The sequence below is a fragment of the Acomys minous genome (assembly GCF_964271855.1).
Source record: "Acomys minous genome assembly, chromosome: 8".
NCBI lineage: Eukaryota > Metazoa > Chordata > Mammalia > Rodentia > Muridae > Acomys > Acomys minous.
Genome location: NC_140489.1, coordinates 10,846,093 through 10,872,690, shown reverse-complemented (window position 1 = coordinate 10,872,690; position 26,598 = coordinate 10,846,093). Strand labels below are relative to the sequence as shown.

At 54.2% G+C, this 26,598-nt stretch overlaps 2 protein-coding genes across 19 annotated transcripts in view; one reads left to right on the top strand and one right to left on the bottom strand.

Annotated features, from left to right (window-relative positions):
- WDR25 (WD repeat domain 25) overlaps nucleotides 1-13,368 on the top strand; it is a 138,458-nt gene extending 125,090 nt beyond the window's left edge. For both annotated transcript variants that reach the window (XM_084791756.1, XM_084791757.1), the window contains exons 5-7: nucleotides 9,661-9,831; nucleotides 11,490-11,630; nucleotides 12,286-13,368. In XM_084791756.1, the coding sequence (XP_084647882.1) occupies nucleotides 9,661-9,831; nucleotides 11,490-11,630; nucleotides 12,286-12,507 (534 nt within the window). In that variant the 3' untranslated portion in view covers nucleotides 12,508-13,368. The remainder of the gene's footprint in view (nucleotides 1-9,660; nucleotides 9,832-11,489; nucleotides 11,631-12,285) is intronic.
- A 4,471-nt stretch (nucleotides 13,369-17,839) lies between these two features.
- The window catches only part of BEGAIN (brain enriched guanylate kinase associated), a 37,197-nt gene continuing 28,438 nt past the window's right edge, over nucleotides 17,840-26,598 (bottom strand). For 8 of the 17 annotated variants that reach the window (XM_084792449.1, XM_084792452.1, XM_084792443.1 and 5 more), the window contains 5 exons: nucleotides 24,429-24,590; nucleotides 23,210-23,276; nucleotides 22,615-22,722; nucleotides 20,891-21,085; nucleotides 17,840-20,017 (listed from right to left, as the gene is read on the bottom strand). In XM_084792449.1, the coding sequence (XP_084648575.1) occupies nucleotides 18,656-20,017; nucleotides 20,891-21,085; nucleotides 22,615-22,722; nucleotides 23,210-23,276; nucleotides 24,429-24,590 (1,894 nt within the window). In that variant the 3' untranslated portion in view covers nucleotides 17,840-18,655. The remainder of the gene's footprint in view (nucleotides 20,018-20,890; nucleotides 21,086-22,614; nucleotides 22,723-23,209; nucleotides 23,277-24,428; nucleotides 24,591-26,598) is intronic. The other 9 variants (XM_084792456.1, XM_084792444.1, XM_084792442.1 and 6 more) reach the window with 2 other exon arrangements.

Genomic DNA, 26,598 nt, shown 5'->3' with positions numbered 1-26,598 from the left:
TCACAGTCCCAGTCAGGTAAACCCTCGCAAGGCAAATGCGTGGCAGCCAGAGCAGGAGGCTGGCTGGCCACGCTGCATCTGTAGCCAGAAAGCATAGGGCGAACAGGAGGTAGAAAGTATGGAATCCCGAGGCCTGTCTCCCAGTGGCCTGCTTCCTCCACCAAGTCTCCACCTCCTCAAGGTTCTACAACCTTCCCAAACAGCCCCAGCAGCTGAGGGCCAGGCATGCCCACACAGCCTATAGCGACAGCTCCCATGCAGACAACAGTGATGGGTCCAGGCTTAGTAGGATGGCTCAGTGGGTAAAAGTGCTTGTCACACAAGCCTGGCCATCTGACTTTGATCCTTAGGACTCACATGAAGGTGGAAGGCGAGGACTGATTCCACACCGCTGTCCTCTGACCTGCCCATGCAGGCGATGGCTCATGTGCCAACACATGTAATATAAGTCAATAATTTAAAAAATTTTTAAACAAGAGATGTGTGCTTTGGGTGGTGACATGTTAGGAGGCAGGTGCTTTGGGTTGAGAAACTCTGTTCTTTCAAGTGGAATTAACATCCTTGTAAAAGGGCCAAAGGGGACTAGTCACGACCCTTCTGCCCTTCTGTGTCTCCTGTGCTTGAAGATACTGTTTGTGGGATGCAGGGGAAGGTGCAGAACCTCACGAGACACTGACTCTGCTGGGGCCCTGACCTTGGGCTTTCCAAACTGCAGAACTGTGAGAAACAATATCCTCTTGTTCCACAGTTATCTCATTCAACTACAGCAAGCTGCCCATGCTGGTGCCTATGGCAAGCTGCCCGTGCCGGTGCCTATGGCAAGCTGCCGATGCTGGTGCTTGTGGCAAGCTGCAGATGCCGGTGCCTATGGCAAGCTGCTGATGCTGGTGCTTATGGCAAGCTGCAGATGCCGGTGCCCATGGCAAGCTGCTGATGCTGGTGCTTATGGCAAGCTGCTGATGCTGGTGCTTATGGCAAGCTGCTGATGCTGGTGCCCATGGCAAGCTGCCCATGCTGGTGCTTATGGCAAACTGCAGATGCTGGTGCCCATGGCAAGCTGCCCATGCCGGTGCCTATGGCAAGCTTCCCGTGCTGGTGCCTATGGCAAGCTGCTGGTGCTGGTGCCTATGGCAAGCTGCCCATGCTGGTGCCTATGGCAAGCTGCTCATGCTGGTGCTTATGGCAAGCTGCTGATGCCGGTGCCTATGGCAAGCTGCCCATGCTGGTGCCTATGGCAAGCTGCAGATGCCAGTGCCTATGGCAAGCTGCCCATGCTGGTGCTTATGGCAATCTGCAGATGCTGGTGCTTATGGCAAGCTGCCCATGCTGGTGCCTATGGCAAGCTGCCCATGCTGGTGCCTATGGCAAGCTGCTCATGCTGGTGCTTATGGCAAGCTGCTGATGCCGGTGCCTATGGCAAGCTGCCCATGCTGGTGCCTATGGCAAGCTGCTCATGCTGGTGCTTATGGCAAGCTGCTGATGCTGGTGCCTATGGCAAGCTGCCCATGCTGGTGCTTATGGCAAGCTGCAGATGCCAGTGCCTATGGCAAACTGCCCATGCTGGTGCTTATGGCAAGCTGCAGATGTTGGTGCTTATGGCAAGCTGCCGATGCTGGTGCCTATGGCAAGCTGCTCATGCTGGTGCTTATGGCAAGCTGCTGATGCTGGTGCCTATGGCAAGCTGCCCATGCTGGTGCCTATGGCAAGCTGCCCATGCTGGTGCTTATGGCAAGCTGCAGATGCTGGTGCCTATGGCAAGCTGCCCATGCTGGTGCCTATGGCAAGCTGCCCATGCTGGTGCCTGTGGCAAGCCGAGTTCTGAAATCAGATCTGATTTCTTCTCAGTTCTCTTAGTTTGGAGTTCACAGCTTCTGTTTGAAGTTCTGTACTGTTGCCCGAGGGCCAAGATTCGTCTTTTCTGCCGTGAACAAGAGTTCCCAAAAGAAGCTCCAACTGAGCCTTCCACAAGGCCCATTAGCACATCAGAGCCTCAGTGACGGTGGGTGGTGGGCGGAGAGGTTGGAATGTTGGGGTCCACAGCCTAATCACAACTTATCTTGGGTGACCTTTGTTCTCCTACATAGCCATTCCTTGCCCACTTCTGTGTCAGACCTAATGTCCTGTGACCAACAGCTAAAACCTTTAGGAATGTGTTAACTTTACAGCACCCTAGCTTCTACCAAAAGCCCGAGTGAGAGCCATCAGACAGCGCTGCATGCCTGTCTCTGGGGTTCTCTGCTCTGCTGTTCTGTGTCTACAAAACCTTCGTGAAACTGCTCCCCACAGGAGCATGGAGTTCATGGTCCTCTAAATGTGTATCATGGATTTAAAGGTTTTCTTTTTCTTTTTTCTTTTTTTTCTTTTTGGTGGTGGTGGTGGTGGTGGTGTGTGTGTGTTTGAGACAGGGTTTCTCTGTGTAGCCTTGACTGTCCTACACTTGCTTTGTAGACCAGGATGGCCTTGAACTCCCAGCGATCTACCTGCCTCTGCCTCCTGAGTGCTGGGATTAAAGATGTGTTCCACCATGTCCAGCTGGATTTAAAGTTTTTATATTAATCTTTAATTTGTGATGTTTGTATATGTCTGTGGACCACAGTAGAACTAAAGGGGCAACTTTTTTTAAGTTTATTTTTTTTTTAATTTTTTACTTTATGTACAATTATATAAGGGTGTCAGATCCCTTGGAACTGGAGTTACAGACAGTTGTGAGCTGCCATGTGGTTGCTGAGAATTAAACCCAGGTCCTTTGGAAGAGCAGTCAGTGCTCTTAACCATTGAGTCATCTCTCCAGCCCCAAGGGGCAACTTTTGGGAGTCAGTTTTCTCCTACCACCACATAGGTCCTAGGACTTGAATTCCGTTCATCAGGCTTGGTAGCAGGCACCATTACCTACTAAACTGTGTCACCAGTCCTATGTTGTGGAGTTCTTAGGAGCTGTCCTGCTCAGTAATTGGCTTTTTTTTTTTTTTTTTTTTGTGAGACTCTTGTGATATGCAGTCTTTCAGCTAACCCCATCCTGTGATACGTTGTTATTATTTTTGGTGGACATAGCTATTTTTACATTTTTGACAGCGCAGTAGGTTGCACACTTTCCTAGTATGCTGTCTCTTGGGTTGCTTTTGGGGGAGGTTTGTCTAGCGGAACCAGGACAGTTCTCCATGGAGTTCCCGTCACCTCATAGCTGGTGGTAGTTGTTAGTTTTGTGTCTCTGTGATCAAAACACATGGTAAGAAACAATTCAAGAAAGGGCCTGAATTTGGCTCTGCTTCAGAATTTTAGGCTGGCATGGCAGAGAGGGTGTGGTGGAGCTCACGCAGCAGTGGGGTGAATGGCAGACACCAGCAGACCTGGCACAGGGAGGCTGGAGCCCAGGCCTGCTCTTGGTAACCCCTCCTGCAAGGTAAATAGCTGGCAGGGAGGTAAGGATTTATGAGGCTGTGGGGGCCCCTGAGGTTCCTGGTGACAGTGTTGTGGGGTGTCAGTGCCGTGTCCCGTAGACGGTGTTATGAGGTTCTCACCTCAGGTCAGTGCTGCGTCCCGTAGGAAGCTGTTAATGTGATTGGCTGGTTCCTACCTGATTTTTCTGTCACAGGTCTGTGGAGCTGCCCCACATGAGGGATGGCCTGGTCATGGTTTGCCTCGCCTGTCAGAAGATTCCCCAGGTTTAAACACCCCCCCTACCCCCGACACTGCCTGTCTTTGCTCTGCACACCCTGGAAATCGGCCTTCCGTCTGTGTGTTTGGAATTGTTTGCTAGATAAGCTGGCACCTCCATCTCTCAAGTATCCCCTCTATTCACAGCGGCCTTCCCGAGATGGACGCAGCCACTCTGGCTTTCATTTGATTAGTGTTAATATGGTGTGGTTTTCAGCCATTCACTTACAGTCTATCTGTCTCATTTTATTTAAAGTGGCTTTCTAGTGGACGATCCTATTGAGCCCTTTTTTATTTTTTATTTATTTTTGAAACAGGATCTGGCCTCAGACTGTTGGACGCAAGCACCCCTCCTCCCCAGCCTCCTAAGCAGGCTGGCCTGCAGATGTTTGGCGCGACATCTTGCTTTGCTGGGTCTTCGGAAAAAAATAAATAAATAAATTCAACTTGATAGATTTTAGTTGGCGGTTTAAATAATTTACATACAAAGTGATTATCGATGTGGTTAAATTGGGCCCCACGATTTACCGTTTTCCATTTGTCTTGTTTTTCTCAATTCCTCCTCTCCTGTCTTCTTTGGATTATATGTACATTTTTTATCATGTCATGTGTATAGCTTGGGAGTGTGTCCTCCGCAGCTCCTATATAGGGCCCTCCTCCTTTCTTCCTCTCCTTCAGGAAGTCCATTGACAAAATAGTTAAGGCTCCATTCATTTTTACTTTGGAACACTAATTTGATCATAATACTGGGCTTGCCTAGAACCTTTGCCAACAGTGGCCACCATATGGTTCTTCTTACCTTAGTCCGTGTGCTTCACCTTCCGGGCTGATCTTTCTGTAGCTGCTCATTGGACTTCCCAGCCCACCTGCTGCTGCTTGCTTTTCTTCAGGTAGTCGCCGTTTGGGTTCAGTCCAGAGCTTTTATTGCAAGGTGTAGATGGTCGACGAGGAGAAGGGACGCTCCGGGGCTTGGCTTATTCCATCTGAGTGTTTGCACTTACTTTACATGCTGAGCCATTTCCACTTACCATGCTCTGTGTAGATTGCGCCGTCAGCACCGTCTGACACACTGTCCACCAGGCGTGTGCTGCCGTCCTGGCCTGTCACCTGGCCTGCCACTCTGGGGAGCCTCACTGGGTTAGAGAGCACAGTCTGCTCTCTGGTAGCAGCCACGGCTTCTCTGCCCCGTCTGTGGACAGAGCTAGGCAGGATTTTTTGTTAGTTAGTTAGTTTGTTTGTTTGTTGGTTGGTTGGTTGGTTGGTTTCCTTGTGTAACCCTGTCTGTCCTGGGCCTAGCTCTGCAGATCAAGCTGGCTTTGCACTTAGCTATCCACCTGCCTCCGCGCCCAGCAGCGTTGTTATTCAGGCAAACTATTTCATCTACACTGACTTCTAGTTCAAATGTAAGGTACTTCGTGGGAAATTTTTCTCTCTATTTATCTTGACCGTTTTCTTTTTGGGATTAGCAGTGGATGGCATTGGGCATGCTCTGACCTTCTTGTAGGTCAGTTGTTGTTCACAGTGTCTGTCCACTTAGGACTGACCATTGGGCTGCTGAGTTTCCATTGATAACATATATGCAACTGCCATAAATTATCATGCGCTTTAAACGCTCTTAAAAGCAATCCCATCTGTGCGGCTAACCCACCAAATCAATACCTGCTTAATCCGATTTGCTTAATTATGCCTTCACATTTTAAAAATTGCTTTTTAAGTTAATTTTGAAATATAATTTAATTTAATAGAATATTTCCATGAGTCTAGAAAAAGGGTTGGCAACCAGAGCATACGAGCCCCATCTGGCCTATGACCTGTTTTCACATGGCCCCTAGGCTAAACTGGGTTTTATGCCTCTAATAGTACACACACACACACACACACACACACACACACACACACACACACACACACCTGTGCTGCAACAGCGACTTTTATATATGGTTCATAAAACCTAAACTGCTTATCGTCAGTGACCCTTATTCATGGGTGAAATTTGTAAAGTAACATCTTTTTTTAAAAATTGTGTGTGTGTATATGTATGTATGTATGTATGTATGTATGTATGTATGTATGTATTATGTACATGCCACATGTGTGCAGGTACCCAGGGGAGCCAGTAGAGGGTGTTAGATTCCCTGGAGCTGGGGTTATAGGAGCCATGAGCTGATGTGGATGCTAGTGAGCAGACTATGGACAGACTGCCCACGAAGAGCAGCGAATGCTCTCAACCACAGAGCCATCTTTCCACCTCCCAGAAAAACAACCAAATTCTACTGGTAGCCTCATCTCACCCACTGTGTCCCTCCTGCCTCTACTGGTAAAGTATACTTATTTATTTTCATCTTAAACTTAAATTTCTGTTGGTTGTTTATTAAACAGGACCTTAAGTGTCACGTGCTGGCCTCAAACTTGCTGTGTGGTTAAGGATGACTCTGAACTCCTGAGCCTCTTATCTCGACTTCCCGAGTGCTGAGATTGTGCATGTGCCCCACCACACCTGGCTGTTCCCAGGTGTGGTGAGGAGCACAGTGGCACCCATGTCCTCTTTGTGCTTTGCGCGGTGTGTGCTGCCCTATTTGCAGTTCTTCCCATCTCTGACGTAGTGCCGACATCTCGGTGCCCCTCCAGTGCAGCTCTATGACCGGTTCTCAGCTGTGGCCCGCACAGCACCCGCACATCTGTCGTGCTGCCTGGGGCTGCTAGGCTCCGCCTTACAGAGTATGTGCATTTCTGCCAGCAGCTTATAGCCGTCCAACACCCTGACACTACCCAACAGAGGTGCTGTCAGACTCCGGGGGTTTGCTCATTTAATAGGCGAGGGATGACATTTAAGTTTGCTTAAATTGCTCTTGTTATGAGCAAGGTTGAAGCCATTTCCCTGTTGATGAGCTGCGTCCTCTCGTCGACTTTTCGCGTCTTGTCTCGGAAGCTGCTAGTGTTGCAGATGGTAACCTTTGCATCTGCTCCACGTTTACAGATGCTGCTCCAGTCGCCTTTTCTTTACTCATCTGTTACTTACTGCTCCGTTTCTGCCTGCAAGGGAGTCGGCGTTAGTTACCCGTTCGCTCGCTCAGCCTGACTGACTGGCTTTCTCTCACTGCTCCTGGCTCCTGAGCTGCAGCTGGGAGGCTCCTCAAGGCTCTGCCCACAGAGGAACCCAGCCATGTTGTCTTCTCATTTTATATGGTTTCCTTTCTTTTATCAGTGTAAAATTGTTGTTGCTTCTTTAATGTCTCCAGACCCTTTTAATGGTCATTACCAAAGCTTACGAGACTGTCTGAACCTTAGACAAGCCCTGCCCGTGCTCTGGAGCTGGCATGTATGGACTGCGACATTCACACACTTGAAGAAGCCCATATGTCTGTTATCAGTGAAATGGAACAATCTGGGAGCGGAGACCTGGGCCAGGGCCAGAACCTCACTGTAGCAGCTCGTGCAGTCTGAGAGAGCCAGGGGCCCCAAAGAGGCAAAGCTGTGCCTTTGTCGAACTGCGCGTCCAGTGGCGTCCAGGCTGATGGGCCACAGGTGGTCTTCATTACCCACACACAGCACAAGCTGTCCATTACCTTCCCCAAGGCTAGGCTTTTCCAGTGGGCCCGCGGTTGCCAGTGGAGGCTGTCCTCCTTGGCTCCAGTCCTGTGTGAGGGTGTGCCAGCTGCCAGGGTAATAATCAAGGTTGCCGTAACACTCAGCAGCCAGTTGCACAAATGGCTTGTCTGATCTACCAGGCATGCCGCAGCGGGAAGGAAACTCTGTCCTGTTTGGTGATGAGCACTCAGAAGGCCAACCTCCTGCCCACAGCTGTGCTTCACTGGCCGAGTTCGTCCATATCACGGCGTGTTTCCCAGCCATTTGCTTTTATGATGCCCTAATGAATTGGGTTATTTCTAGCCATTCTGAGAAGATATATGCCTTTTGTTCCTATAAAGTTTACTTGGAAGGTGCAGGGTACAGACAGTTCTATCATGAGTGGCTAATGGCCCCTCTGTATGTCTTTCCAATAGAGGGCACCTCTGTGCTGCCGTCCTGACTCAGAAAACACAGGCAGAGCCCCCAAGCCCCTCCATAGTTTTCTGGCCTAACCTTGGCATAACCCAAGGAGGCTGCAGAACACATGACATTAAGGCTACATGTGTCCCAAGGGACACATGGTGACCACTAACTGCTGTTCTCTGTGAGCTGGAGGGCTTTGCCATGCAAACACCAAGGAGAAGTGTTTGGGCTACTTCCAGAAATATGTCCAGGGGTGAGAGTTGGGCCAGACCTCTTTCTCAGTCTGCATCTACTCTCCTTCCTAGTTATCACTTGACTGCCTTGCAATCTGACCTGTGGTTGATGGAGAGAGATACAGGAGGAGGCTGGGGTGGGATGTTCTAACATGGTCACACGGGAAGGGATTTAAAGGTGGTGGGATTGAACTGCAAACTTCTTAGAAGATGGACAGAGCCATTGAAGAGACTCTGGAGCAAGGGTGAGCCCTCTGTTGGCCTCAGGACCTCTCTGCCCACCAGTAAACTGTAAAGGCTGCAGTGTCCATGTTTGACCATCGTGTGTTGGGTAAACTTGTGGGGTAGGTATTAGGGACTGTGAAACGTCCTCTCCTCTCCCAGGTCCTAGGTGCTGCCTCAGCTTCAGACCTAGCTAATCTTGGGGGCAGCACACAAGAAGGCAGGCAGCTCCTGTTGCTGGAGGGGCTGCTGCAAGCATCCGTGATGGGTAGACTGTTACCTTGCCCTGCCTTCACGGCTCTGCAGGGCTGGCTTCTCCTCTTCAGACTTTCGGGTGGCCACCCTGATGTCACGTCAGCAGAAGACTGCTTGTGAAGAGGCCAAGTCATTTGTTGCCCACGTTTGTCCTCAGGAACATAGAGAGGCAGGAACTGGCCAGCAGATAGCCCCGTTGTGAGCCCCAGGGAAGCAGCTGGGATGGGAGAAGCTTGGCCTCACCTGACTTTGTGACTTTCTCTCATTTGGTAGCTGGATGGAGTGGATGACCTCAGACTTGTGTATCTGCTGTAGCCACATGGTGGCGCCCAGGGAGCTGATAACCCCATGGTCAGTCCCAGTAGGCTGGCTGGAGTCCAGGCTGTGCTTCCCTTTCAGACAGCAGTGGGTGGTCATCTCAGTATTGCAGTTGGCAGCATGCCATGCCATGTGAGAGCTCATTCAATGGAGGTGCTTTGAGTCTTTGTGCTGGACCCCACCCCTACTCAAACCAGGCACATCAGAGTGGGAGCTGGGCATGGCACACTGAAGGCAGTGGCAGGGCTATGCATTTGGTTCCCCTCAGTTAGGAGAAGGAGGCTATGAGATCCTGGTGACGGCCCTTAGAAAATAAAGCATATCTTCAAAAGTTAAATCTATTCTGGCTGGGTGGTCCTGGGAGGCAGGTGGGTCTCTATGAGTTCAAGGCCAGCCTGGTCTACAGAGGAAGTTCCAGAAAGCAAAAATAAAAACAAAAAAGTGAACTACACTCTGAGATGTGAAATTCTGTCTGTTATCATCATCTGTCTGTCTCTAAGAATGCCTGTTCCCTGTGTCATTGTTACTCATCCAGGGACAGTAGTCCAGGCTTTATAGCTGTGAGCTATGTGGCACTTTCAGGCCCTCTCAGAAGTATGATACCTTTACTCCTGGGTGTCACTCTACTCCTTAGGTACCTGAGGGCAGGGTGAGTCCAGTGTATACAGCTGCTGCTGAGGGACCCTGTCATCTCAGGGAACAGCTGCATCTCGTTGGGCCCACCCATGTGCTGACAGAGGTGGGGTGGGTAAAGCTCCCATCTGGGAGTCCAGTGGTACCCAAGAGCAACAGATATGGCCCAGTGAGGTTGGAAAGTCCCATGAAACCACATGTGTCGGGGCTGCTCAGAGTGTACACAGCCCAGACTGGTCTCCTTAGCCCTGCCCATGCCGAGTACTCCGTACCACCTTGGCTCTCCTCTCCCTGGGTAGGCACCTCCCCATGCTCCCAGGCCCACCATGGTGACTAGAGTTGTCTCTTGCAGGTGGTGAAAGGCTACAAAGCCACCATCCAGCAGACTTTGGACATCCTCTTCCTCCAGGAAGGCTCTGAGTTCCTAAGTAGCACCGACGCGTCCACACGGGACTCTGCTGACCGAACTATTATTGCCTGGGATTTCCGGACGGCTGCCAAGATCTCCAACCAGATTTTCCATGTGAGAAGGCCTGGGGGGGGGGGATATTCCTGTAGGCCTGGGCGGGGTCCTGGCCCCTCTCTGTCTTGGGGAGGTGATCATCTGTTTGAAATATCTGAGATAGGGGTAGGCATAGGTCAGGTCCAGGCCACATGATGTGAACCTCTGGAGACTGCCCTCTCTGGTACAGCCACCCATGGCTTTTCTTATGCCACCTCATAGGTTACTAAAAACTAGAGAAAGAGAATGTTTAGAATGATCTAGCACAGTGTCGGGCACAGAGAGTCTTCCATAATAGTATAATTGACGTTCCCAACTCACCGTTGTCATCACTACCAACCTCACCATTGCTGTGATTACCACTACTCAGCCACCACCGTCTCCATCCCCCACATTACCATCACTGTTATACCCTCCTACCATCGCTGTAATCATCATCTCCATCACCACCACCATCACCACATCGTCATGATGGGCATCACCATCTCTGCCACCGCCGTCATCACCATCACTGTAATCATCACCTCCACCACCATCACCGATTACCACTACCACCATCCTCACCATCACTGATCATCATCAGTCTCCACCACTGTCACTGTGATCACCTCCCTCAACTCCGTCACTACCACCAACTCCACCACGGTCTCCATCACAGTCATGGTGATGGGCACCACTACCATCACCATCTCTTGGCTAGGCCACCTGTTACTGATCCCTTGGGTGTCCTGGCCCTGGTCCTAGTTGTGACCATGAGTGCAGCTAGACCTTCTCTTCTCTGCCTTGTCCCTCTGCTCAGTGGGTTCTAGGTGAACCTGAGCAAACTGACTTTCAGATTGCACTGGGAGGAGCTAGAAAGCATGCTTGACCATTGAGAGCCTCACGCCTCAGAGAATCCAGCAGAGATGAGGTACAAGGCAGGTGGCTCCGCTGCTGGCCACCTTCTATCTCTACCCCTCCTCCACACAGTCAGGGACAAGCGAGTGCTCAGCTGGAGTGCTCCTCCAGGAGGACAGCTTGTCACCCAGCTGTGCCAATGGGTCTGCTGGGATACTTTCAAGATACTAAGACTTTAGGACAGTCTTAAAGCTGGTTGTGATAGCACACGCCTTTAATCTTAGCACTCAGGAGGCAGAGGCGGGCTGGCCTTTTTGAGATTAAGTTCCAGGACAGCCAGGGCTGCAAAGTAAGACCCGTCTTGTGTGTGTGTGTGTGTGTGTGTGTGTGTGTGTGTGTGTGTGTGTGTGTGTGTGTGTGTGTGTGTGTGTGTGTGTGTGTGTGTGTGTGTGTGTTCCCTCTCTGTATATCTGTATCTATATCTGTATAATATTAGAACATTTTTCAGTTTGTCACAGGCTTACAGATGACTCTGCAAAATGGGAAGGGATAAAGAAAGGAGGGCCTCCTCAGTGCCCTGCAGAAGGGACACAGCATGTCAACAGTCTGGTTTAGCCCACTGAGCTCTACTTCTGGCTGCAGAGCAGTGGGATAAAACAGTTGTGTTGTTTTAAAGCCCCCGAGTGTGTAGTAACTCATCACAGCAACAGCAGCCCATCCAGACTCCCAAGCCAAGGCCTAGGAGAATCCCACAAAGCCCTGATAGCTGGATGTGGGGGGATCTGTGGGAGACAGACAGCCCCGTTGGTAGCCTTCACCCTTCTGTGGTCCTGCTTTCTCAGGAGAGATACACCTGCCCCAGCCTCGCCTTGCATCCCAGGGAGCCTGTGTTCCTGGCACAAACCAATGGCAACTACCTGGCTCTTTTCTCCTCCGTCTGGCCCTACCGGATGAGCAGACGACGACGCTATGAAGGCCACAAGGTACCCCATCTTTGTTACCACGGTCAAATGTTGACCATTGACCCCAAGGCTCCCCACTAGGCAGCACCAGGACCCTAGGGCACACCTGCGACTGCTGGCTGCGTGAGCAAGAGTCCGCTCAAGGCCCAGGTCACATGTGGTATCCAGCCATAGGGCAGGAGAGCATGCCAGTTCACATGTCATGGGGTGGGGACTGGGACAGGGGTGGATAGACTTGGGAGCCATTTCTCTGTGTGCCTTTTTCCTGCCTGAGGCCCACTTTGCTGGCCTGGAAGAGGCTGGGGACTCACTGACTGTGCAGTGCCAGACCCCAGTTCTGTAGACACTGCTGCATCTGGGTTCATCAATAGGATGCTGTGGCTAGCCACGTGCCGCCAGCTGTGATGTTCACACCCACATGCTGTGCAGTCTTAAGTTTACAATTTGTGTTGGGCATTCATAGCTGTACGGGAGACCTGTAGCTCACGGGCCACAGGTTTGGCGTGACTGCTGGGCCTTCTGGCCTTGGGGATTACCAGGTCACACCACCACCTGCAGCCTTACCACCTTAGCCAGCCCTGTGCTCAGCAGCTCCTCGGTCTCAGCCCGTCCTTTGTAGTGTGGAGTCATAGCCGTCACCTCACTGGTACCCTGCTCTGCCTATCTTTCCCCACAGGTGGAAGGCTACGCGGTGGGCTGTGAGTGCTCTCCATGTGGTGACCTGCTGGTGACAGGCAGCGCCGATGGCCGGGTCCTGATGTTCAGCTTCCGCACAGCCAGACGGGCGTGCACACTACAAGGGCACATGCAGGCCTGCCTTGGCACCACCTACCATCCTGTGCTGCCTTCCGTCCTTGGCACCTGCTCCTGGGGAGGAGACATCAAGATCTGGCACTAGCTGGAAATGAAAACTCCGCCCCTGGGCAGGTGACACGGAAGTTGGCTGGCAGTTAAACCAGCGCTGAGGCTGCTGCCGCTGCCTGCTGAGCCACACTGAGGCATCTGTAAAATGGGGTTGAGAAGCTGTCTCAGTGTGTGAGGACTGCGTTAGTAAAGTCATTTGCCAAGTGGCTGATGATGCCCAGTTAATACAGAGTGTTCTGTAGTTTTTCTTAATGTGCTTTTGGCAACAAACACATTATTAGCAGTGTCCCTTTGCCTTCTCACGGCAGGTAGGGGAGCTTGCGATGGGAATGTCACCTGCTGCTCCTGAGATAGTGGGGGCTCTGGCTCTGTGCAGGAGCTCCGCAGGGCCCCACCCACTCACCTGCTCCCTATTAGGCACTAAAAGCTGTGTTTCTGCTCCACCCGTCTCTGGTCTCCTACCTACCCTGCTGCTTGCCCACTGCCAGATTGGTGGTCTGTGCTGGCCACAGCTGCGTGTCTATCCTGGAAGGCTTGGTGAGGAGAAACAGGGTCCTAGAAGCTTCTTCAGGGGCTGTGGGGGCTGGGTTTAAATAAGAGTGGGCCCCATGGGCTCATCTAGTCACGTAGGGAGTGGAACTGTTTGAAGGGATTACAAGGATTAGAAGGTGTGGTCTTGTTAGAGGAAGCACTTCACTGGAAGTGGGATCTGAGGTTTCAAAAGCCCACGCCAGGCCCAGCCTCTCTTTCTCTCTGCCTTCGGGTCAGGATGTGGAACTCGCCTACTGCTCCAGCACCATGCCTGCGTGCAGCCATGTCCTCCATCATGCTGACAATGGGCTAAACCTCTGAAACTGTAAGCCCCAATTAAATGGTTTAAAAAAAAAAAAAAGAATTGTCGTGGTCCTGGTGTCTCTTCACAGCAATAGAACAGTCACTCAGACAGGAAGCCTAGCTCCCTCGGGACCTGGGCAGGCCTACGAGTCTCCAACATTACAAAATTGTAACTGAGTGAACCAGCAGCGTGGGTTAGCAGTTTCCAAAATGTACAAACTGACTTAAGACAGTTTACCTCCTGACCATTCCCCCAATACACTGTATAGCGTTGGAGCCTCATCTTCAGCTTTCTGGCCTAATATTTCTGCCAGTCTTGTTCGCAGGGCAGGAACTATTGAGGACTTGCTTACCCTGACTTGGCAGAGTGCGGCCATCAACTCTGCCTGCGTCTAAGTTGCCCATTTTTAGGCAGATTCTGTTAGTGGCGGAACGAGGACATTTTGCCCAGTCTGAAGCCATGTCCATAAGGAGGCTCTTTGATGCTCATCATCTTTATTGAATCTCATTCGGAAATCTAGACCCAACAAGACAGGAAAGACACTTACTTCAAAGGAGACGAATGCAGATGGCCAAGTCACTATGAATGTAACATATATAGAACTCATTATTCTCATGATTGTCACATGGTTCTCCCTGCTGTATGTAGTTTGTTTTACACATGTGTAATAAAATAAAAGTATATATTAAAAAACAAAACAAAACAAAAAATTGTAACTGACACTGCCCAATGGCCCAGGAACTCACAGGTTGGAATGGATACACCACAGTGCTTGGAAGAGGCTTCGGGGGAGGAGGGCAAGAGGGAGGAGGGGAGGAGGGCAAGAGGGAGGAGGGGAGGAGGGCAAGAGGGAGGAGGGGAGGAGGGCAAGAGGGAGGAGGGGAAGAGGCCTGGGATTTGGCAGAGTGGTGTACTACTTCATACTTAGTCTAGCCAGGGCAAGACCTGCCCCCTTCCTTTCCTGCCTCCATTGCTCACCAGTGAAGCCAGAAGTCTCGGGGAGCAGCTGCAGATGTATTTTGGGGAGCTGGAAGAGTGTCAGTCACAGTGAGTGCCCAAGTCTGAGGGCCAGAGGTGGCCCAGAGATGCTGTATGAAGATGGTTATTTTAGTGTCCAAGGCATTGAGGGGCACTCCTACCTGGGGAAAGCAGGTCAGGGCCCTGGGCTAGGGCTTGTCCTAAAGTCCCTGTGTCCTAGCTGCAATAGAAGGTCAGCCCAGGTCTCCTCCTCCCCAGGCAGGTGGCTGCCTCCTCCATGCTCAGGTGCCTCAGGGCCAGTGCACCCACCATCCTGGCCCTAGGCTCCTGTCCTTTCCCCATCAGCATATCTGCTCCCTTATTCAGGGGTCTGCACAGGGAGCTGCAGGGAGGCAGCACTGCCCCTTTTTCCCTCAAGCACTGGCTTCCACCCTGTGTTGAGCTGTGTGACGCTCAGGTATGGGGTAAGCTCCCTGGCCAGGGTTTTGTGTCCTGCTCTGTCCCTGGACCATGAGTGATCAGTGAAGAACTTCTGCATAGCCTGTCAGGCTTCAGGACCCGTCAGGCTCTGATGTGAACTCTGCCTCTGTCTTCCTTCATTCCTGTGGGAGCTTAGGCAAGCTGTGTGGCCACTTAGTGCGTTTCCCCTCCTGAAGAGCAGCACAGAGCCCACGTGCAGTGGGCACTCAGGACACTTGGATCCGTATGGTGCCTTGTAGAACTGAGCTGTTCAGGCTGGGTACTGGACCAGTTTCCATTCTAGGCTTTGCCATGGCAGGCCAAGGGCTGGTGGGAGCTCCTCTACTGTTGCTGTCCTTTTTGCATGGGTCTCAGCATGCAGATTTAATCTCATAGATCCTGCTGGCAAGAGCCACCTCCTTCCTTCCTTCTCACTTAACAAACCTCATGGAGAGCATTAGACCATCTGACTTCTGTCTCAAGCCATACCAGACTAGGACTCCTTGCCCCGGCAGATGGGAAGAATCTGTGATCAGTAGCTTCCGCCATGAACAGAACTCGGGGCCCCTCCTGGTGTCTTCATGAATGAACTAGAATGCAGTAGGCAGGGAGATCCAGCCTTTTCCGGCCTCTCCCACTGGCCTCTCCTCCTGCAGCTGCCTTCCAAGGTGTCGTCTGCCTTTCCCAGGCTCTCTTCTGCTCACTGTCCCCACTGCAGTGCTGGTGTGTCACCACTGATTGGTTCTGGTCATCTGGATTTTCCAGGCGGGCTAGCACGTGGTTGTAGAGGACTTCCCTGTCTACCTCAGTGCCCAGCCCTCTCCTGTCTGTGTCCCTGGGACAACTGGATCATGGAGCCTTGATTAGGCTCTGGGCCCGCCCCACTGATGGTATAGGATTTGGCATCTTTCAAGCTCTGCTGTGTCATCTATACAGTGACCTGTAGGGACACGAGGGTAGAGGGAAGCCTTCTACAGACTGTTACAAGGACAAACCGGCGCCATCTGAATCTTTCACGCCGTGACTCAGGACAAGGGGCAACAGTCAGGCTCTCCAGGGGTCCTGTTGCGGTTGCTCCCTGGTGCCATCCCTAGGGTTTGGTTTCTTCATGTAGGAGCTGATGCACTGTGCCCCCCCACATCCCCGTATTCCCCCCCACCTGGCTTCCTGGGCAGGAGGGCGGGTGTGTCCCATGCTTCCGTGCTCTCTTCAAACGTCTTCTTCCAAAGAACATTCAAAAGATTGACTTTGATCCCAAGCTGAGGTGTCGGGAGTTCACCATTTGCAATTTAAAAATAGGAGAGCTAAATTTGGAAAGCACAGGGAAGGACGACCCTGGAGGCTGGCTTCTCCCTCCACCCACCCTCCTGGGCCAAACTCCCCCCATCCCACTCTCATATCTACAATCTGCAACATCAGATCAGAGGTACCCTGGGAGGAAAGCAGCTTTGCCTAGAGATGCCTGCATGGGCTGCATCCACTCCTGGCTTCTTCGCCAAGTCATGTTGTGACTCTCATCTGAGTGGTACTAGCACACAGCCCACCCTCCCCCACAGGGTGGCTGTCACCCTCATGTCCTACCGAGGGAAGCTCCTTCTAAAAAGGCAGAGAGACATGCTGGGACCACCTGTCCCCAAAGCCTGTGTCCTCTAGTCATTTTACTGTCTCCCCAATGGTTCTCTCTATGCCCCCAACTCAGCTGAGCTCCATACAGGGCTGTGCTGATTGTCCCATGAAGTGTCCCATGAAAGGACCAGTGTCCTCAGGCTAGAGAAGGGGAAATCAGCCCTACATCTATTGATGGCCAGCTAGTTGGAGTTGGGGCTTCCCGGGGCACAGGGAGAGTTTGCAGGGACTGGGCACACAGATGGGCACCCTCAAGACTAGGCAAGGTCTGAGTAGACTCCAGGAGGCAGAGTGGTCTGTGGATGAGGGGGGACCCCTACCAGGGCTCACCCAACAATCTGGGTATAAGGGGACTACCAGGTGCAACTGTCCTCTATGGCAATAGATATAGGCACAGAACATCTGAAACTGGTGGCTCCAGGGCTAAGTCTGCCAGGGAGGTACCAGGGAGCACTGACTGTTTTTGGAATACAGTCATCTGCCTGGACTTTTGCTGGAGTTACCTGGTGAGCTCCTGTTTATCCCTCAACAGCCGGTATGAGCCTCTCCTGACCCCATCGCCTCTCCATAGAACACTCTTCTTAATTTGGAGACTGTGGATCCCTTTATCCTTGAAGTTCTGTGCCTAGAGCTTCATCTGCCCCCTCCTTCTCTTCAGCCTCCTGTGGGCGGAGCCAGCATGGGCTGTGTAGATGGCATGGGGGACAAGAGGAAAGTGTCAAACCCCAGCCAAGAGGTTCCCTAAAAAAGAAGTGCTGTGGGCCAGAAAGATGCACAGCCCTTGGGGCCTGCTGAGCCTGCTCCAAGCAGCACCCAGCAGTGCTCTGTTCTCTGAGACCAAGTACCCCAACCTCTGGTGGTAGCTTTGAAGGCCAAGGCAGAGCTGCTGAGCATGGAGCTGGGATGAGGTAGTTCCCTACAGGAAAGGCTCCCAGCGCCCACAGGAAGCAGATGGAAAGCCCTTCAGCAGGAAGGAGCTGCTATCCAAGGCTTTGTAGAAAACCCCACGTTGCCTTTCCAAAGGGTGAGTGAGCATGTGCCCCATAACCAGGCCTACAAAGAAACGGGGTGGCATGAGCAGGAAGCAAAGACACAGAGCCAGAGTCCTTATGGGAAAAGTGCCAGCCCCTGACCATGAAGTGGCCATTCACTGGCTTTGCAGAAATAAGGGTGAGCGTGAAAGAAATTCCATGGAAGAGAAAACTGGACAAGGACACAAGGAGTCTGTGCCAACCAAGTGGTACCTGGACGTGGCAGTAACTGGCAATTGGAATGGAAGCTCCATGGCTCTCTATTCGGCAGTCGAGCGGACACGGGCGTGTATGCACTAGAAGGTAAGCTGTGTAGACCCCTGAAGGGTGACCCAAGAGGAGGGACACACAGCAGTGCCACCAGAGGACAGAGTCGGTGGCTCTGTCACAGAGAGACCAGAGAGGGACACCAGGAAAGAAAAACAAAAACCCAAACCTGAATTCCTTCCACTGGTGTCCTTTATTAATGAATGCGAAATACAGTACTAAGGACAGCATGCATCACAGACGACAGGTGCACAAGGGTGGGGGAGCCTCATGTCTGAGGTAGAGTCAGGTGGTGTGGGGAGGGGAGGGTAGGCTAGGGTAGGAACGAGCACCGGCTGTTCTGGGGGTGTCCCTGGCCCCTCTTGGGCCCACAGGCCGGGCCATGGTAAGAGCTCAGGGTGGAGCAGGGCTAAGTGCTGGCTGCACTGTGAGACGGGTGGGGTGCGTAAAGACATTTTCTGCGCCCTAAGTGGCTTTGGTTCCCCCTCCTCGGTGGACAGAACTTCAGGCCTCTCTTGTTGCTAGCTTCTCCCCACTTGTGGAGACTGGTCCCTCTAGGGCCCCCCAGCCTCCCCTTCCCTGGGACAAGCCCCACGCACCCTCCCTGGAAATGAAGGGGCTTCATGTGGGGGGAGGGGCCATCAATGCTACCATCCAGAAGCTGACTGCGATTGCGCAAAGAAACAGCCTCTTCCCTAAAAAAAAAATAGTTTCTCTTACATATTGGGGATGCTCACTTCAGGGAAGGGCGCAGTGCGTAAATGTTCTGGGTGGAGTTAGCAGCAGAGGCTGGGGTGGACAAGACGATGGCAGAGGGGTTTTTTCCAGGTTCTACTGGGGTGGTAGTAAGAGGCGGGGGTCAGGAGGAACTGGAACTGGAATTCCTTGTCAGGGGTTGGGACGTGGGGGTCGGCTACTCCCTATTTCGGGCAGGATAGGTGTGTGTGTGTGTGTGAGGGGCCCTGACTGTGGCCTGCTGATGGCAGTCAGTTGAGCAAGGTTCCATAGAGCTGGGCTTTAGTGAGACTGTCCTTGCGGCTCAGCCCAGAGCCTCCAGTCCTGGGGAAGGCCTGCTGGGGGCTGAGACGCGGTGCAGGGCGCATCTCAGGAGAGGCTTCCATGGAGCTGGGCTCCAAGGAATCCCTGGAGCCATGCTCAGGCTCCGGGCTGCTGCCAGCCCCACACAGCTGCACCCCGAGCCTATCTCCATCCCCCTCACTGGGTGCATAGCCAGCGAGAGGGTCAACTGAACGGCTGGGGCTGAGGCTCAGATCGCCACCTCCTCGGAGGAAGCAGGACTCGGCCAGATGACCCTGGGAGAGGTCATCGCCCTCCGAGAAACTATCGGCCTTGTAGGTGGCATAGAGGGGGCTGGCACGGCCCTCAGCCTTATTGCCTGGGCTGCTGCCACCGCCGCCACCGCCGCTAGCGCCGCCGTAGAAACGTTCTGAGAAGTTGCAGGGCGAAGCGCGGCCTGCGGTGCCCGCCTGGTACGAGTAGGCGCCGACATCCTCGACGCTCAGGGGCCGCCACTGGCCTCGAATGTTCTCCCCGGCAAGTCGGCTACCGCTTGGCTTGGCCCTCAGGCTCCACAGGTTTGGCGGCATCAGAGCCGGCTGGGGACCTGGGGAGGCCGGGAAGCGGTAGGACTCGGCCGGGTACGGAGACACTGTCCGAGCAAAGCCCGGGGCTACCTGGGCCTCGAGCGGGGAGGCCAGGGTGGCCGCGGCCTTGGCGAAGCGAGGGCTGCTCCCATAGGTGGCAGAGGGCGGCTTGCGGTTGAAGAGCTCGTCGCGGCTGTTTAGGTAGATGGCCTGCTGCGAGGCGGTCAGCGTGCTGGCCTGCGCATGCTCCTTCTCCTCGGACGTGGCGCTGAAGCTGGAGTAGGAGCTGGACGTGGGCAGCGAGCCCGCGTAGCCCGGGAAGGCATCGTGGCGGAAGGCCTCAGGGAAGGCCGCCGCCTCGGCCTCCTCCTCCTCCTCTGCCGTGCTGTCGGTGGAGTTCTGCACCCGCAGGAAGCCCACGTCGGTCACCGGGGTGTCCACGCTGGGCCGCCGGTCATGCTGCCGATCTTCGGGGCAGTAGAGAGCCGTGTCGCTGCAGTAGATGTCTCCCTTGTACTGGGGCCGTGGGCACGTCTTCTCCACTCCGTCGCGGAAGGTCAGGTCACGGGCCGAGGCATCCGACATGCGCGAGGACAGGCTGCCAGGGTCGGGCTTCTCCAGCACCTTGGCGATGACGCAGGTGGGCACGCTGTCGGCGTAGGCCGGATGGCAGAGTGGCGACGGCAGGCTGCAGCCATGCTTCTCCATGTGCAGGCTCACGCGCTGCTGGAAGTCCGAGGGCAGCTGGAACGGGCGCGAGGAGGAGAGGAGAGTGGGGACAGGTCATAGTCAGCAAAGCGGCTCAGCCCTGGCCCCCGAGGCCAGGGCCAACCAGCATCATCGACAGACAGAGGCAGACAGACAGACGACAGGCCCCCCTCCAGGTGTCTCACCTCACACCAGCGGGAGCAAACATTAACTCCCAAGCACCTGGGGCTTCCCATCATCTCTACCCACCCAGCCTCCTCCAAGGGGCCCAGCAGAGGTGGTGGTCAGTCTAGAGAAGCCTAGCCAGGCTCCAGTTCTGCGCCCTTTCTGGGTCCTGCCTAGTGAGGGGTGACTTGTTTTTTCCGGCCCACAGCGTCTGTGGGGGCCCCTCCCCCCATGCACTGCTGAACAAGACAGACTCGGAAAACAGATGCAACAAAGATTGAAGGGCCAGTGTCAGGCGCCAAAGGTTTCCACGGAGTGCCTGGTGGCAGGTGGGGACTGTCCCACTACTGTTTGATCTATTTTGTGAGTGTTGCAGGTTTGGTCAGGCCCAGGGAAAGGGGACGTGGACAGACTCCTTGTGTATGTGGCCTGGGATGGACAGTCTGGCCTGGATGGTCACAGATGGGCAGGGTGGCTCTCTCTCTCTACTTCTGTTTGCTACCAGGCAAGCCTAGTGCTGACTTGGGCTCTGCTGCCAACTCACTGTGTGCCTTCAATGGCGGCCCTGTCCTCGATGTGTGTGTCTTTCTCTGGTATGGGCCTGTCTCTAATCGTGACCAAGCCCGCGTAAGGCAAGGATGGCTCTGGGAAGTGTAGTGTGTGTGGGGGGGCTTGAGGGGGGCCACCTTTCACCATCAGGAAGCCAGGACCCAGGTGCACGAAGGGACGAGGGTTCAGGCTCACCGGGTAGCTTCTTCCTGGAGGGTGGGGAGAGGCTTCGGGGTGGGGTGGCCCAAAAGGAGCCGGGTGGTCCTGGGACGGGGCGGGCCTGGCTGTGGGGCGGGGCCACGTTACCTCGGACACCTTATGGACCCTGCCGTAGGTCTGGCTGCACTGCAGCAGCTGGGCCGCTAGATTGCAGTCCTTCTTATAGAGCTCCTGGAAGACAAGAGAAGGGCTTTGGCGCGGCCGTCCTGCCCGGTGCCCAGTGCCAGCAGGGCAATGGGAGGGGAGAGCAGAGCAGGGTGGCAGCTTCTGGCCTGTCCCTGTGCTGGCTCCACACTGTCACTGCAGTCTAAGCGTGACCCGCTGGTGTGTCGGAGGATGCCCAGTCAACACCAGGCCCTCCACAGGCTGGGGCAGCCACAGGTGGGGCCCCCATCAGCTCTGAGCTCCCAGATGTTGGCAGGCTGGTGCACCAGGTCTGGGATTCCTGTTCTGGTAGCTCCCCGGAGTCCCTCCAAAGACGCCTTGGTGGGAGTGCTGGGTACAAGGGACAAAGATGAACCCCAGCCCTCCCGCTCTGGTCTCCCACTTGTGACTCAACACACTTCATTGGTTTTGCCTGGCCTCAGGGCTGGTTGCCAGGCTGGGCTGGGGTCAGGGCAGGTGTGTGACCCCAGGTGCAGGTGGGACCCTGCTCAGCCTCCTGAGCTGAAAACAGATGCAAACAGTAGGAACGAGAGGGTGCTTTCTGCTTTGGAAATAAAATCTCTGTTGCATGTGCCTGTGTTGGACTAGTCCTTACTGCTCTCCAGAAACGACAGCTTGCCTAGGACCCACAGGGCCCAAGACCACTGCCACAGCTCCACTCAAGCAGGATCAGTGTCCTGAGCTGCCCTCTTCAGATCCACCTCTGGACCTGGCCTACATGGGGGAGAGAAACTGGGACTTCCAGCCCCTCTCAACTCCTCCCTGAACTGCCTAGAAAAAGAGTTGAAAGTCAGTCCCCTAAGACCTCACAGCAACTGTCACGGGACCAGAAGGCTGTGGGCACTGCACAGCCAGACCAGGTCAGTAAGTAGGGGATGGTGCTTGGAAAAGCAGGTGACCTTGCAAAGACATGCTTTTTGCTTGGGACCTCTCTGTCCTGGGAAGGGTCCAGGCCACCCGGCCAATGAGTGCCAAGTCTCCAAATCCCAAGTGACACACTCTAATGAAATGAACACAAACAGTTGGCTGTCCAACTAACTCTGCTTTTTCCATATGTACTTAAACTCTACAAGGGCAGCCATTTTTCTTTGCCCCGGTCTGTGTTGACCAGACTGTAACCTCAGAACCTTGTATGATCCTGCCCCAAGGAGCAGAGGCCAATCAGTGTGTCTGCAGTCAGCCCCCAGGGGGAAGTGAGGGGTGTCTGGCCATCTCACGGGGCCCTTTGGATATCCACACATCTGTGGTACGATACTGGGGCTGGCTGAAGTCAAAAGTTCCCAGGTGCTCTGGAATCTTGTGTGCGATAGATGGCCTCCCGCACCCTATCTTCAGTCCTTTCATGAGGGATCTGCCCTTTCCCAGTTGCCCCGAGTATTTCTCCAAGTCCTCACTTCCCTGTCTGCCCCCTCCTCCGGAGCCATGCTGGAGTCTCTCTGAATCAGAAAGGCCCTGCCTGCCAAGGCTTCCCCTGGGAAGCTCCCAGAAAACACCTGCCAGGTCCCTGTAGAGGCCAAATGCACACGGGCACTCACGTTGTCCTCTGACAGCTTGTCAATGGTCACCTTGGCCTCCAGCAGGTGGCTGTTAAGGGCGACAATCTCATGACTCATTGCACGTTTTTCTTCCTCATAGTGCTGGCCCTGGGTAATGGGGACAGAAGGAACGGCCAATGGTTAGTGCCATTGCTTTTGTGAGCGCAGTAGCTCAGAAAGCTAATGGTGCAGGGTTAAGACCACAGACTGACCCAGGTTTGATCCCTTCTTCTACTGAAAAGCTGGGCCAGCCTGGGCCAGTTGACTTCACTGAGTCTCAGTTACCTACTCCTGGTGTCCTGGTTTTAAGGTGGGGACTACGGCTTGTCTTGCCCATCTCACTCAATGAGGTGGGAGAGTGATGCTCATCACTGGCCAGCCCCTACCCATCCTGCACTGTTTGGTCTCAGCTTGAAGACAGGCAGGCATCGAACACGTGTTACCCTAACAAGAACAAGTGGGACCTCCTCATCCCACTTGGGGATGTGCTAGACCCGGACTCCACCCCCTTTTTTGTCCCAAGGGCACCTCCCACTCAAGGGAACAAACCCCAAGGGGCCACCGAGCGAGAGGGGAGTGTGTGCTGGGGCCTCACCATGCGGTACAGCTTGTCCTCCAGCTCTTGGTTGACCCTCTGCAGCGCCATGTAGTTGCTCTGAATCCTGTAGCAGGAAGTAAACAAGGTCATGACTTGCAAGGCCTGACCTTCCTACAACCCCAGCCACCTCCCTGCCATCATGACCTTCTTAACATGGCCGTCAGGCACCTAAGCCTGTCCCCACCAGCTCTACCTAATTCAGTGCCTGTGCTTAAGAGCTGATCAAAGCCAACCTCTTCTGTCAGAGTGTCTCCTAGGCTATGGCCAAAGCCTCACTGTTCTGCCCACCCGTAGTAGGGCTCCTTGGAGAGAACACGGGAAGGCATATTCACAAGAGCCTGTCACAATGGCACTTATGTCTTAGAAGTTGGCAGGGCGTTTATAGCTCACCTGCACGCTCAAAGGGAGACACGTGTATGTGTGGCCCTGGGATCAGTGCTAGGAACCAAGACAAGGTTCCACCTGGAAAAGCAGGTAGAGACAGGAGCGATGTGCTTTGGACTTCTCTTACTGGTGGCTGGGGGGCACTGGCTACGGTGGCCGTGCGTCCTCTAGACAACCTTTGTGGTATTACCGCTGGCTCGCCAATGGGAAAGGGACACAAAAAGATGCTTAATGCAGTTAGTTAAGTGGCAGAGCTGGGACTTCAACCAAGGTCTGGCTGCACTGCCCAAGCTTGGCTTCCATACAGCTTAGTGGTGACATTCAGAAGCCCAGAAGAATGGTGACATTCAAAGAGGGACAAAATGCCCTCAGGACAGCACCAACTGCTACCCTAAATATTTAAAACAGGCTCAGCCAACAGCAGCTGGCATCTTCTTGGTACTTCTAAGTTGGGGGATGGCCATAATGGGGCTTTAGACCGATAAATGCACAGAAGGAAAACAGTTTAAGAGCTGCCCTCTTCTCATTGCATCCGAGGCCCTGAGCCACTCAGGGATGCAGCCCCTACATTCAAGTTCACCGCGGGAGCTTCTGGAAGTGGCCCCTTCCTTCTGTGCAGCCGCTGGCCTGCCCAAAGTCAGAGCAGAGCGTGTGTGATGAGGGCGAGGAGCCAGGTCTGGAAGAGGCCTCTGAGGAGAGCCTGCCGCTATAGGTTCAAGCCCTAGGTGGGCTGCTCTGCTCCAGGTTCTCTAGGCTGGGCCGAACACCCCCAGAGCCGGAGCCGATACGGTCCAAATCCTCCCCCCTCCACCGGGCACAGCACCATCTTCACCTGCGCAGCTTCTCGGTGACCTTGTCCAGCTCCTCCTGCGCGCGCCTCAGCTCAATCTCCAGGTAGTGGCGAGTGGAGTCAAACTCCGTCTCCAGCCTCTCCAGCTTGTGGGTGGTGTAGGACAGCCGCTTGCGCAGCTCGCCCTTCTGTTCCTGCAGGGCACTGCAAGACACCAGGCAGCTGGCCAGGCTGTGGCACTGAACGTGGGGGAAACTGAGCCAGCCGGGCGTGTGTGGGCATGTACCATGCCCCGGACCCTACTAGTGTTTGCATGTGGGTACTCGGCCATACTCTCTGCCCCCTGCACCTCTCTCCCCTGGTGGCGGCTGTGCCAGCACTGGTGTCCCCTCAGGCGTCAGGACTCTGCAGTCCCCTGGGTATTCACACTTCCATCCTACCTGAGCCCCACCATGCAAGAGGGTAGTAACTTCTATAAGGGGGGGGGCGGGAGGGAAGTTCGGGTGCTAACGCGGGAGGCGGGGCCTAGCAGGTGCTGGGAGCCCAAACTCTGTCCAGATATGTTGTGGGACTTAAGTGTTCTGGGGACAACTCTGACTCAGAACCCAGTGTGGGGTGAGGAGGGTGGGTAGGCATGGCCATCAAAGGTGTCCCTCAACCCTGTGAGCATGCTACACAAAGTCACAGACACTCTCCCAGCCACCTCTATTAAGCATTCCTGGATTCCTGCCCAGTTCTAAGGGAAGGAGGCGGGTCCTCCCAACAGTCAGTCCCCCAAAGAGAATCCAAAGTAGCCAGGGAAACCCAGCGGCAAGGCACTGCTGCCCACCCAAGCCCAGCTGCCAGGTGTCCAGCTACCTTGCCCAGATGTTTCTATGCTGCTCTCTTCCAGGCAGCCCACCTGACTGCCTGCGCCAGCCCTCCCAGGCAGCCACTACTCTGGCCTTCCCTTCCTTGTAGGGTGGAAAGCTTCCTGGAGTACCCACTTCACCCAAAGCCGATTTGCAGTAGGCAGCAGCTCGTAAGGTTGGGGGTTCCTTGCAGAGGCTCCTGACCGTGGGCCACCAGCTGCAGGAGGTGGCTGTACCCTTGGGAATAGGCGAGGACCTTGTCCATCTGCTGGGGCGGCCCTCTCAGCCTGACTCCTGGCTCTCCGCCAGCCTCCAGGCCGAGCTCTTCAGGGGCTGTACCTGCCTGCACTTGGCCTTGACTCTCTCTGTGATCTGTGAGGCAGCCTAACCCACCTGCCTTCAGCCGCTTATTTCTACTCAGTTCGAACCCTGCCCACACTGGAAACACCAAGCCAGAGACACCTCCATCCTCCCTCTGCCCGCCCCCCCCCCACCCCTGCTTTGAGAACCAACAGCAACGGACTCACGGAAAGCGGGAGAAGCTGCATGGTGCATTCTGTGCAGAACTGGGACCCAGCAAGCACCGCTCCACAGAGCCTTAGTTTACCCTGGGCGTCTAGTGGTCTTCTAAACACGAGGTGACTCACTGGTTCACCAGCCCTTCCTGCCCCTACTCTCCCCCGCCCCTGCACCCCATCAGCCATCACAGCTACCTACCCTTCAAGGTCAGTTGTTGGCTAACAGAACCCCAGCTGCTGGGTCTCCAGCCTGCTTGCTCCAGGGGCTCCTTCACCCAGGCCCCTGACCCAGACACACATCCTCAGTCCTCAGTCCTTCCTAGTGGTGTTCCATGGTGCCTTTTCCCTTGTACCCTGCACCGTCCTACCTGCAGGCCTTTGTCTGGCCTGCCATTGTGCCTTGGGTCACGACACACCAGCTGCACCCAGCACCTTCTTGGGCTCCCTCTGCTGTCTGTGTCCCATGGCTTCCAGCCTGCCCTCTGAATCTCGCAACCTGGAGAGGGCCATGGCGACTGCTCCTTGCCCCTCCCTCACATCTGACCATGACCTGGGGTCAGAAGCTCCTGGACAGGGAGGAGGACCCTGGTGGCTACTTGGGTGTTGCCAGCATCTCCATTTAGCATCCTGTCCTCCCACAGACTAACTGCATCTCAGCCAGGGCCTCAGTTTCCACACCTGGAAACAAGAATGGCATACCCATATATAGGGAGCCTGGCTGTCTCTGGTACCCACATGGGTACCAGAGCCATCTGACACAATGGGATGATGTGGGAGTGTTACTATGTGAGAGTGGGGCTGCTGGGCTCCAAGGGGGCTAGGCTAAGCTGTAGGCTTCTGTGC